The sequence below is a fragment of the Ammodytes marinus genome (assembly GCF_949987685.1).
Source record: "Ammodytes marinus genome assembly, chromosome: 3".
Lineage (NCBI taxonomy): Eukaryota > Metazoa > Chordata > Actinopteri > Uranoscopiformes > Ammodytidae > Ammodytes > Ammodytes marinus.
The window spans coordinates 15,925,451-15,938,689 of record NC_137232.1 but is presented as its reverse complement, the minus strand read 5'-3'; the positions used below and the strand labels follow the sequence as shown (position 1 = coordinate 15,938,689).

The window sequence follows — 13,239 nt, the reverse complement described above, 5'->3', positions numbered from 1 at the left end:
TAAAGCTGAGAAAACCAAGCAGCTAAGCTGAAAAAGGTCACTTTGCACTTGTCATCTCTCATACAATTTCAAATTCAGAATCACCTGCTCCTACAAGCGACCAACCACAGAGGGCAGGAAGGAAGGTGCTCTTCATTGAATACATTACACATTCTTAATCCTCTCCTTTTAGGCCTGGCCAACTCTCTCTCTCTCTCACATCTGAAGTTATTTGAACCCATATTGGATCGTACTACACAGAGGAAATCTGACAAAATGCAGCAGAAGTTGGTGTTGATTAGAATTGAATCAACATGACGCCAATGTAAAATGGCGTCATATAAAGAAGACATCTCTATGAACATCATTAATCACCTGCTGCTCCCTCTTTTCATTTGATTTTAGAGATAAACATACACAGCAGACATGTGATACACAATTGAATTATATTGGCTCCCAGATTTACGTTGATACAGGTCATTATCACTCAGTTCTTCAGCTTCAATTACACCATATAATTTGATGATGACTATCTTATAATCGCACACATACTATAAAGAGAAAAATACAGATCTGCTATAAAGATAGTAATGGATCTAAGAGTTTCTTGTAGGGACTCTTTGTTATCCAAGAATAAAGAGTAGCGTAAATGAGACAATTTTCAAGCAAGAATTACAATTTAATAACATGCTGTGCCATCAGAGTGCCAGCTTAGTATGTGCTAAGGGGCTTAATACAAACATTTGATAGTCTTACTGTAGCACACCGCATCCTGATACAAAGCTGCCTCATGTTCTCTGTAGTTGAGCATTCCCACTACAGTACAGAGCTTGAGAATGCCCAGAGGCTCTGGCAGAAACCAGCAAAGCACCCTTTGGTGGATGAATGCATTGGAGAGGTGATGGGGTCCAAGCAAACATCATACAGGAACTCAAAAGATATGGAAGGAAAGGGTGAGAGGAGGATCAAAGCTTTGGACAAGATGACATACATTACTTCCCATGGCCCGATATCCCTCTATCACTGCTACGCACAGGGAAAAGACGGGGAGAGACAGACTTTTTTTTTATAACCCCTTGCTACTCAAAGCATGATCATTTCTGGTAAATCTTAAGGCCGTTTCCTAAGAGGGATTTGTTAAGGATAAACCGACATAACAGGGTTAAGTGATATTCGACTCAAAATCTGTAGCAGTAAAAAGAGCAAAATAATTTTCCTTTTATCAGCTTCAAAGTATTATGTGCGTTGCAAACAGATTTGAAGTTGACAAGGATTTCCGGGAAAAAAATCAACATAATTAAAGAACACAATTACAAAATCAAAAGGCACATATAAAAACTAACTACGGTAACTACTGCGGCATGATCCACTTCTCTGTAGTCCAACCATGTGCTTAATGTGTTACAAAAAGCCATCGTGTTGGCCAAATATGGCTGGAGCATCCATGTTGCACCATTGCCACTAAACTCCATAGTAGTATATTAAGCAATATTTTACAATCATTACAACTATTTGGAACACATTGAGCATATGGCTTGATATCAGAGCTGTGGATTATGGTACAAGAGACATGCTTGACATTTCTGTGGCCTTTCAATTTCTCTGCTAAAACTAATCATCTTTCCTATCCATTGACACATGCACCTTAGCTGACTACAGCAGCAGTTTATATGAAATAACCATCTTTATAATGCCTTTAAAAGTGATAATGTATCACTTTAAAAACCCAGACTATTGATTATTTTAAGTGACAGTTAAAGTACCAAATAGGCTATACTCTTTATGTTTTCCATCTACCATACAATACCACTTTCTAATCGAAACCAAATAAAACCTAACTGTCAGTATAGCTGAAATACTGATTGAAATAGTTTGTGCGACAAGTAGTCACTGGGAAACAACTTACAGGTAGACAAAAGATGGAATTGACTGATGCATTTTTGCCACTGGCACTACACAGCACCTGAATCGATGACATATTGATAGAATGAGACGTACAAAGGTTTGAATAACCCAAAGACAAGTGTCATGTATTACTCCAACGGCATATGGCCAGGAAACCATACTAGTAGAATCCAATCCAGGCTAGAGGCCCAGATTGTGGGTAGATCCGTCACAATCAGACCCAGCGGCTGACAAAGCTTTTTTCCAGGTGCTTTAGGAAATCAATGTGATGAAAAGGTTCATTTCCCTCAAACCCTAGATAGCTCCCGCGCTGTTCATTCTGCTTAGGACGAAGCATAAATCAGCACCCTGACCTTGTGTATGCTACAGCCTTGCAGCATGGCAGCTTAATGTGCAGTACATCTCTCGTGATGGAGGCCTTACCAAGGCTGTCTCAAATCAGTAAAACTGACACCACGGTTCCCCCTCAGGGCAAGGCATACTGTTGCTATGGCCCTTTGATTCAAAGTAATGGTTGCCTTGTTTCCTTGACAGCCCTTTGCACCATCGACCGTGTGAGTGGGGGACCATTCTGAGTTCTCCTAAGGGAACTGTAGTTTGTCAGGTTGAGTTTATCAACATTGGTCAATTTTGCTTCAACTTACAGTATTTGAATTTCCAAAAATATGTGAAACACAGCTGTTAAATGTATTATTTTAGCTCTGTCCAGATAAAACTGGAAGCAGAAGAACTGGAAGTGCACTTATCACAAGGCATTCACTTATGCACTCCACTGAGTAGCAGACAGATGTTTACCAATGTTTCTGATCCAAAACGATGAAGTATGTCCTGACAATACAGATAGAAAAGGACATTCTACATCTATCCATTAGTCTTGGAAGCCAGCCAATGGCTCTCGGGTTCAGCCAAAATATGTTACATCCGCAATCCCGATTGTCCCCATTTGGCCCATTTTGCATGGCCTCTAACCACTTTGAGCCAGTCCTGGAATGTGAAAGCCCTAGCTGTCCTTCAGCGAGAAAACAGGGTCCTGGCGCACCCCCCCTCGCTCTCCAGCCAGGCGCTCAACTCTTTGCAATTAGAGTGTGTTTGCTGCTGGCTGTGCTTGCTCAGTGACTGTGTGGGCGATTCTGGATGCGTTCCAGGGCTAGTGGTGCAGGCAGGGGGCTGTTTCCCACCACACATGTGGCTGCAATTAAGAGAAGGAAAGGGCCTTGTTCCAGAGGGCCATTGTTACTGCCCGCACTCTCAGAGATCCCACAGAGCAGATGCTACTCAAATTGGACTCATTTTCAGCGCTTGAAGAAGCGGGGGAAAGAGGGAGGGATTCTCCCAGCAGCCATACTATGTCCCCTCTTCAAGTGGTGAATAATTAGAATTAATATATTTTGGTCTGTCCATTTTCAGCCTACTGACATCAGCTTGATTGAACACTGTGGGATTTGAGACCCTTTGTATCATTAACTCTCTAAATTTCATTTAGTGCCAGTGGAGTTACATAATGATGTTGGTTTTTAATTCAGTTTTACACATTATAGGGTTTTCAAATACATATTCCAATAAAAAATTATTCAATGACTTGTCATGTTGTAAACATTCTTTAGGCAGGTTTTAAACGTTTAATATGAATTTAATACAACTTTTTCCTCATTATTATAACAAGCTGGTATACATTATACATGAGAGTGCAGTGTCACAGAGCAAGAGTGGCTCTTCACATAAGCGAGTCATAATGTTTCGATTCACATTTCAGTGAACCTAGTGTACACTTAAAAGCCCACAAGTCCCTGAAGGAGGACATAAGCTGTGACCATGAAAAGCCCTTCTGCATTTTTTCACCAGCAACAACTGAAAAGTAAACAAAACACTTGAACAAACTTCTAAAGAAATTTGAAGAACATGTGGGCAATGATCACCTGACACATCCGTTTATTAAATACACTTCATGATAATAATATTCTATCATCTGAATATGCTAAAGTCAATCTAATACTGAGAATACATACGTATATACACAGATATCTGAGACAAGTGTCCACTACACTTACAACAGACCCACAATCAAATGTTGTGTGTTTACTAGAATGGGCTTTTGAATGGGCTTTCATTGGTGCTCACTCCAGTAATTGCATCCTTGGTAATTATCCTTCATTCTCTCAAGCTAATGAATGTTTTTATGTTCACATTAGAGCATTCATTAAGCACATAACAGCATTTTGATTACTCCAAGCCAATTAAGATCAATTTTGCTTTGTGACCTTTATGATCCAGGCTGAATGCCCCAATTAAATGTCATGAATGATGAACCATAAACTTTCGAGAGATGGAATTGAGATGAGGAAAAGTGATGTTCAATGTGCCACGGCACATATTTATATGATACTGTAGATCAAATGGACAATTTGTTAGCTGCCTATGACATGCAACCTAAGGTAGCTTCCCATTAACTGCATTATTCATATTCACTGTATCTGACAAAGGATTCTGCTTCCATCCCAAATGCCTCCAGTAGTGTCATTACCATTCTCTGCCGCATCGCCATTTAGGTTTTATCCTTTTCCCACAGAAGCCAAACGGGCAGTAAATCATAATGAAGATCTGCTCTCATTTGTCCTGCTCAGTAATAATAACTCATAACCAGTGTTGGGAATAACGCCGTTTAAAATAACGGCGTTAGATAACGCCGTTCTTTTTTCAGTAACGGGGTAATCTAACTAATTACTTTTTCCGCCGTTACAACGCCGTTATCGTTACTGAACGTTAAATGCGGTGCGTTACTATGAATTGATTGAATAAACTGTGTAATCCGAACGCACCCGTGGCTCCATACTACACAAACTGCTAGTGAGGAGACCGGTGTGTTTTAAGTTGTGTTTTATTCAGTGTGGATGACATAACTGTCAGTTAGCGCCGTCACATCAGTCAGCCGGAGCGCCTGTTTAGTGAAGTTTCTTTTTCTTTCTCTCTCTGTTGTGTGAGCGTGTACCGTACGTTGCCGCAGTAACCACCTATCAATCCACGGTTGAGACGTGCTCTCCCTGAGTTTGTTTGCGTCGCCCTTGTGAGTAAGTGCATGGAGTTTCCCGATCTCTATAAATTATGATTTATGCACGTTATTAAACGGCCGCGATTCGCCAGTTGCAACAGCTGTTTAGCGTGTCATCACGAGACGAATATTGCTACTGTTATTTTCCTGGGATCTGTATGCTGCTGTGCATGTTAAAGAAGGAAATAAACATAGGATAAATCCTTACTCCTCCTCTCATCGTCTCATGCTTCATAGTCTGACGTTTTTGGCCTTAAGTGGTGTTTTAGCCGACACCCCTGAAGTGAATCCAGTGATATAGCAGATCAGCACGGTACATTCAGCAGTTTCCTCTACTAGGCTACTTTTGTTGAGAATAAAATACTTGAAGTGCAGGATAAACCTATTGCTGTCTGTTGATGTGCAATAAATATTGAAGGTTATGTAGCCTACAAGTAGGCCTACCTGTCTGTTCTACTCATTTCAACTGACTTGTGAAAATTGCTCGGAAAAATCCAAATGTGTTGACATATAGCCTAGGCCTAGCAACTTTTTTTTTTTTTTTTTTTTTTTACAGTAGGCAAATAGTTACTTTCCCTGGTAATTAGTTACTTCTATTATAAAGTAATTCAGTTACTAACTCAGTTACTTTTTGGAAAAAGTAGTGAGTAACTATAACTAATTACTTTTTTAAAGTAACGTTCCCAACACTGCTCATAACCCAGGCAACATGTAAAAGAGATAATTCTACAAAAGGCATTTGGTCCATATCGATTTCCTCATTGTTACAGCGCAGCGCAGAGACGCTGCCTTTAACAGTACCCGCTATTTGGCCGAATGTATGAATGATTTGTATGTCTGGTTATTAAAGGTGGAGCAAGCGATTCTTGAGAAAGCTTTGTGAAAATCAGTTTTTGTCAAATTCAGTGAATATCTGCTCATAATCCACAACCTGTCTGTACTGTGTGCGCTCTGAAAAAGAAATATGGTGTTAATACATCACCTTGGCTCTTATGTATGTAAGGGTATGTAAACAAAGGTGGTCCACCATAACTACAAACAAGCACGTTTACAGAGCCTAGGCTGTGTATTAACACCAGTTTTTAACCTTGCAAACACGGTGCGGACAGGTAGCGGATCATATGGACTTATTTACTGATTTAGACAAAAGGTAATTTTGACAACAAGCATTTTCCAGAATCGCTGACTCAACCTTTAAGGGGATCTATTTCTGTTGTCGCAGACAGTAGTGTGTAGGAATCTGCATGCCGGTCTTTGCCATAGTGTAGTCTGAAGCCTCTGAGGTGGCAACGATCGACCAAGACTCAGATATACATAATGGATGAGGAGGAGCGTGCCAACGAAGCAGCTGGCATGATAGAAGAGGAGGGCTGTGTTCGGCTTTAGACAAATGTGCAGAGACAGTCCAACCCATATGGATTAGCTTTGGGAATCCAGCAAGGTTAACACTCTCTTGGATGAGGTTTGACTGACCCTTTTATGGGAGGGGATGAGATATAGGGCTGCTCTTATCATTTACACTCTCACCAAATATACATTAAGCCATTGAGCTGTCTCCTGCACGTGATTTCCTCCTTCCCGTCCGCAACCACATATCTCTTTCCTGCTTCCAGATCTATGTGACGACATGTGACATTGCTGTGTAGACAACTTGTAGGTCACAGCTTGTAGGACAAATTGAGATTATGTTCTATGATTATTTAACTGTATCTGAGCACTCTCAATGGGTTTATAAACTAATAGTGCGCCATCGCGATCCTTCTTCGGTTGCATGTTGCAATTCAATTAAACAAAGGTTAATTGGAGTAGTCCTGTAATTATTAGAGACTGTCCTTACCACACAAATCACTGACTGTGCATCATGTATTGGTGATACTGCTTTAAATGACCCCATGTTCACATATGTGTGGTCAAACAAAGCAGATGTACTGTCAAGTAAGCAAAATATCTAATTGAGGACGTGGGGGTTAATGGTTGACTAAGAACACAAATTGTCGGACGTTTGTTTCTTTTAACCATATGACTAATATCTTTTTTCCAGACCAGGTCATTCAAATGGCCTGCACACAGTTGAAGAAGACACTGACAAAGAAGCTTTTCCATCAATCAAATACTAGGACTTGCATTACTGGCACTCATGTATGAATAATATTTGATGCAAAAGATACACACTTGCTTTTGTTAATGTTACACTGAAGCTTACTTATAAATAGTATTCAGTGTGTCCTCTAGATTCTGGAAAGAAAAATAAATCCCTTTTCTCCTTGGCTGGTAAAGCTACTCTTTTTTTCATATTCTAATTTTTTTTTCAGACCTGAATTAAAATGGAACAAATTATAGTCGGGGCAAAGATCAGATTGTGTCTTAGTTTACCCAGCAGTTGTCAAACTCAATTGATATTTTACAGAACCTCAGCTTTTCTCTGTTATCATATGTTTCTCTTTACTCCACTGTTACTGTTCCAAAGGATTTAAAAGGTCATTTTAATACTCCCTTTCCTTCATCGCTATTTTATATCAAACTCCAAACACATTCAGACAAATGCCCTTATCTCTAATACCGAGCTTGAGGGAAGGAGCGAGCGCAGATTTCACAGAGAGCGTTTTGTCTAATTCAGGACAGAACAGCAGATGTATTTTTATCATCATGACTTATATGTTTTGGGCATAACGAATAAAACAAAAGCCGTAAAAGCTGAATTTCCTTTTGATTACACACAATGGCAAACAACCTTTGTGAATAGATATTGGGGTAAACTTGCATATGCATCAAACAGTGACTGAAAGGTAGCACAAGGTTGAATCTAACACTTTCCATTGGCTAATACAAGAGGGCACAACAAACGGGGGAAGAAGGACAGTTGCAACCCTCTGCCAAGCAATTAACTGGTGATTTGGCAGAGCAGATATTTCTTCCCAGGTGTCCCACCCTCTTCCTCGCGTGAAGCCTGTGTTGTTCCACGCCTCCCGTTTCTCCTGATGGCCTCACAGGCATCGTATTAGTTGTGCCAATAAAGCTTTTCATTTGGCTGTTTAAAAGGAGATGGAGAGGAAGTGTTCCCACACTTAGCCCTGGCAACCTCTGCTGAGTGGAATACATTCATTTTGTCGTCCGTATTGCTGTGGAAAAGGATTCTGTCATGCAATATAAATGGCGGCCCAAAAAGGGCAAAGTGGCTCATACATATGGTGCTCTCCAAGGTCTTCCTTACAAGCATACACCAGCTGCATTCTGGTTTGGTTTTACATCTGGGTATACAGATTATTGCTCTGCATTCGCAGGGGATGGGACATATGAAGAAGACCATTTTAACTGGCTTCATTTAGGCATAATGAAATAACCAAAAGATTAAAATGAGTCTTCATGTGGAACATCTCGTTAAGGTACAACGTTGTCTTTTTTTGTTTGTTTCTGATTGAATAACGTGATTTTTCAAAAACCATTGAACACCAAATAATAATTATAATTATATAGAGTATAAGAATGAGTTAACTTTCGTTTAATTGTAGTTGGAAGTAATTCCACCTAATACAACACCTAAGACCTCATTACTAAATCAAATCACTTGTGAGGGACAAAGTATTCCTTCAAACCAGACTTTGACTCTCATTCTGCTGGTTCACTCTGGGGTCTCTCTCTCTCCCCTATCAATTGTTATTCAAAGGGAAAGTTAATCGTCAATCATTGAACCAATGATATTGTATTAGCAGCTACAGCATAAATGAAACGGCTAATATGCTGTGAGAAACACTGAAGATGAACACCCCAACCTTTACAAGACCAGTCCGCTGTGTACTGCCTTTCACCCCAATTCCAATTTATCAACTCCAGACCTCTGTCACCTTTAAATTGGATTTAGCTGGTGAGAGCCCATTATGATTCACTCTGGCTCGGGCCTTGTTTCACGAGGTTGCAACGGTGTGCTTCCTTTTCAATGACATCCAAACAGCAATACAAATGTAGGGCAGCTAAAATGCTAATTAAGCCCAATCATCTCATGATCCACAGGCGTTACTGTGTTGTAAACAACGCTGTCAGTGTTGCGTGATTACAAAAGCTCCATTCGAAAACAGTCTATTTACGTTAGGTTTGTGCCCTGGGACATCAAAAGCGACAAATTCATTAAAAGTCTGCTTTGATATTAGGAATAACTGCATTTCCCTCTTATCCTGTCTTTACCCTGATGTATTCACTCAGTGTGTGCTCGCAGGCAGGCTGAAACACCTTTGTACATTTCAATTTTGGAAAATTGATGAAGAGGGCTTCTGTACTAATATAATCTGCCGCAGACATCCTTATCATATCTCATCATTTTATCATTACATCCATTATGCACCAGGATTATTACTCACCTTTTTTGTCCCCAAAGAACAGGGTCTGTTGTGCAGGGTTTGACCACTGGAGGGAAGTGTTATCATTAAGATCCACACGACAGGTCATGTTGGCTGTGCCCCCCTCCACCACCGTCACATTCTGAGTTATGGGGAACTGACCTTGGCTACCTGTTGGGATTAAGAGACAAAGATTAAGGTCATTGTAACCGTGACATGAATAGATTGAGGTTTTGTGCTAATTATGACTTCTCTTCACCTTTTCATTCTATCACATTAACGTACCATTCAGACTCAAGACATTTCAGAATTTAAATTCTGTCATCATATTGCTCTTTTACATTGATGCCTTCATTACATCAGCGTAAAACCAAAGATAGCGTACTAAAAGCCTGGTTGATGTGGAGTCCAGCCTTCGACAGCTGTTGGAGCTAGAAAACAGTGTGTTTTTTTTTGTGTGATGGATACAAAAGTAGGTTTTACTCTCCCAGAGTGTCTCCCTCGCTGCCTTATTGCCGGGCCCTAATTGGTAGCATGGCCTAATTAGAGGTAGTCATGTTCTGCTGTAGAGTCCGGAGCTGCAGCTGGGTGGTAAATTGACACATAATCCTAGACACTGTGGGCCTTCGATCCGAGCGGCTGCCTTGCCCTGATACAGACGCTCGTAACAGTGTGCAGAAGACATCCAAATGAGGCCTAATCACCCCAGCTTTGCTGGATTTTTCACCTTTTTATTCCACATTTGTATTTGTCGTCCCCCTAGTTACATTGCAGAAGCGTTTCTATCCTGTGCTTTATTGAACTCTGCCAAGCTCAGAAAACACACGTCTAAAACCAATGTTCTTTTGCAGGCCAGTGTGTTAAGATAAAGTGTTGCAGGGCTAATATGAACCTGGGCAGACTGGCCCTTTTTAAGGATGACAACAGTAAACAACAACTGTAGTGCTCTTGAGTTCATGCTTGAAGCTGAATGGGCTGTATTTGGTTGGGAGTATTCCACTGTCCACAAGCTTATCTTTGTGCATGTTCTCTTTTTATTTCAAAAGGCTGTTTTGTTTATCCTGTGGTTATTTGAAGGTGACATTGTCTCTGTCATTACTCCAAGGTACAGTTAACCACAGGGACATTTCTACTAAGGGAGCAGCTGTCTGCCTCATTAAACCAGCCCGGATTGGAAAGCATAGTAGGCGGTGACAGACAAAGTTTTGTGGACCTTCCTTGAACTTGAATGTCCTGATTGAGACCATTGTCAGAAAGAGGTGAAAGTGAGGATCACTATAAAAAGTAAATGGAAAATGATTTCAACAGCGCACATTACTTATATTCTCAATACACCCAATATCACACAATCACATAAAAAAAGATGTCACCATCAGTAATTCAAACACAGTTCGCTACATGTCAGAAAGGTATAAATCACTACCAGCAATGGAGAAATGAATGTGCATACATTGTTAGTGGGGGAAATGTGGAGGTGTTGTCGTCAGTTCCTGCATATCTTTAAAACAAAGTTGTCATATCATGTAGGCCTACCCCAACGTCTATCAACTATATTTGCTGTCTGTCTTCAGTGTACAATGCTTACTATTCACAAAAATAATCTGAAAAAAATTCAATCCTAACAAATTAATTGAACTCTCATCTCTCTGCAGGATTGTTTCAGCAAAAATCTGTTCTGAATCTGAAATTCCTTTTAATTATGCCTCCAAGGCCAATAAAGGCTGTTTGAATTATCAGAAGTACACCCGTATTGTGAGTGTTTTCTTTATAAAAAAGTGTCAGTGTAGGTTAGTGTGCTGTTGTGTGCACTGCAGCTAGCATGGGCTTCACCTAATACATTCATGAAATTCCACTTTCTGCACATTCTGTAGCAGTGTAGAGTGTGGCAAATGCTGTCCTTTCTGTGGAAACGTAATCCCCAGAGCCAACTACAAAGCGTATTTCATTTCTTTTGAGATGGTGATTGGAGGGTGGTCGGCCTTACTTCTGCACTGCAGTGTCAAACGATATTCTGGAAAGTCACTGAACTAGAAATTGCTCCAAGAATGCTACACTGTGCTTTTTGACCCTGTACACTGACCTTGCTTTAAAGAAGCATATGTTCAGATGTGTGACAAGGAGATATTCCAAACAACATATTGAATTAACTTGTATAACTTGTGGCACATTTTGTTCAAAAAGATGTGGTGGCGATTTAACAGCACAACCAAGAGGAATATAAACATTTAATATCTTGCGTTGCTATAATCCCAGGATAATTAAAAAGGAAACAAGGAGAAAATAATAACACATTGGTAATACAGGGGTGTTACCTCTTGAACAAAGTAGTATGGGTAAAAGCACAAGGAAAGTTATTAACAAGAATCTGAGTAATCATTTGAAAGTAATAGTTAAGACCATAAACGCCCATTGGACAACCAAACATGGGTTTTCACTTATTTTGTCTGATGAGACAAACTTTGACAGACATCTGTCTCAGGCAAATGTTTTCATGTCACAGTAAGCAAAAGCACAGGTGTAAATCGTACAACCAATCATGGCTGAATTCAATTTAGCCGCTTAAATTTCAGGACCCTGATGTTGTGCATGCTGGCTCATTGTCATGTCACTATTATAACACTTCATTACTACAATACAGCCATTTTAAATGTTATTAATAACTGTAATCCTTTCTACAACATGTCGAAATGCTGGGTGTGAAAAGGGCCTATACATTGTAATGTACCTGTTAAGGTTTTAAGTATTTATAATTTTTATCGTCATCTTTTTTTTGCACTTGGGTAATTTGACAACACAACACAATTTGCAGTTGGTATCCAAATTATTATTACTATGTCAGGTTAGCTGTAATTTAAACTGCTATAAGCTGTCAACAATGTCACATTGGAATAAAACAGAATCAACACAATGTGGCTTTAAAAGTAAATAAACAATAAATACGGCAGGTAAGGAAATATACAATAAAAGCTTCTAAGAAAGTGAATTCTGGTGAAAGGGAACAAACTGTTTTGAGAGAAGTAATGGAGGTATGAAGGTTGTCTGCTCCACTGATGATACAAAACGACTCAGTGAAATGCAGTGATGAAATAAGGAATAAACCATTCACGTTTGCAAAATGCATTGAAGGGGGGAGGGAGCGGGTAGACCTTCCCTTTAACACAAAACATGTAAGTTCTTCAGGCTAGAAGGCTTTAGTACTGGGCATTGCTGTACAGGGCCGGCGCTAGCCAGGGGCCAGGGTGGGCCGTGCCCACCCAAATGTGGGCTGTGCCCACCCAATCAAGAAAAATATTTTTTATTTATTTATTTTTTTTAAGGTGGAAGTCCAGGCCCACTTTCGGAGGGACCTGTTCATTCGCTGTCCAAGAAAATGTCAAATATAATTCAGACAATTAATTAATACTAAAGAATATACCATTATCATGCATTGCTTCTAATTGTATTATTGGGTGGGCACTGGGCAGGACAGCCTGCCTTCAAGTTACCCACCCGTTTATAGTGGTCACTGGTCAACAGAGCCGGCCCGAGGCATAAGCGAATGAGCGGTTGCTTAGGGTCCCGACTGCCAGGGGGGCCCCCCCAATTTTTCTTTTTATTTTTTTTTTTTTTTTTAAGTTTGTGTGTTTGATATTAACATCACATTATGTAAATGTAAATTATCATACAATAAAAGGAATACAATGTTTTGGTAGATAGTTAATAGCTTAATAATTGAATCAGTTAATCTGGGAGGTAATCCGAGGTTAACTGATCACGTCACGTTCAAGTCTATGGCATGCACAGTGTGCATTGAGTTTATTTAAAAATGTTTGAAAATGGGGCTGCCCTCAGTTGCCATGCACTGTGTATACTGTAGTCTATAGCCTATTTCAGCCTCATCTGTGGAAAAAAAGATAACTGGACAACAGCGTTCTTCTGCTTCGTTCCTCTCACTGCATTTAAATTAATTCATTATATTACAGAACAATATGTCCCGTA

At 39.9% G+C, this 13,239-nt stretch overlaps 1 protein-coding gene across 3 annotated transcripts in view; it reads right to left on the bottom strand.

Annotated features, from left to right (window-relative positions):
- The window catches only part of cadm2b (cell adhesion molecule 2b), a 145,407-nt gene that overhangs the window by 17,512 nt on the left and 114,656 nt on the right, over positions 1–13,239 (bottom strand). For all 3 annotated transcript variants that reach the window (XM_080054102.1, XM_080054103.1, XM_080054104.1), the window contains one exon: positions 9,283–9,432. In XM_080054102.1, coding sequence (XP_079910228.1) covers positions 9,283–9,432 — 150 coding nt within the window. The remainder of the gene's footprint in view (positions 1–9,282; positions 9,433–13,239) is intronic.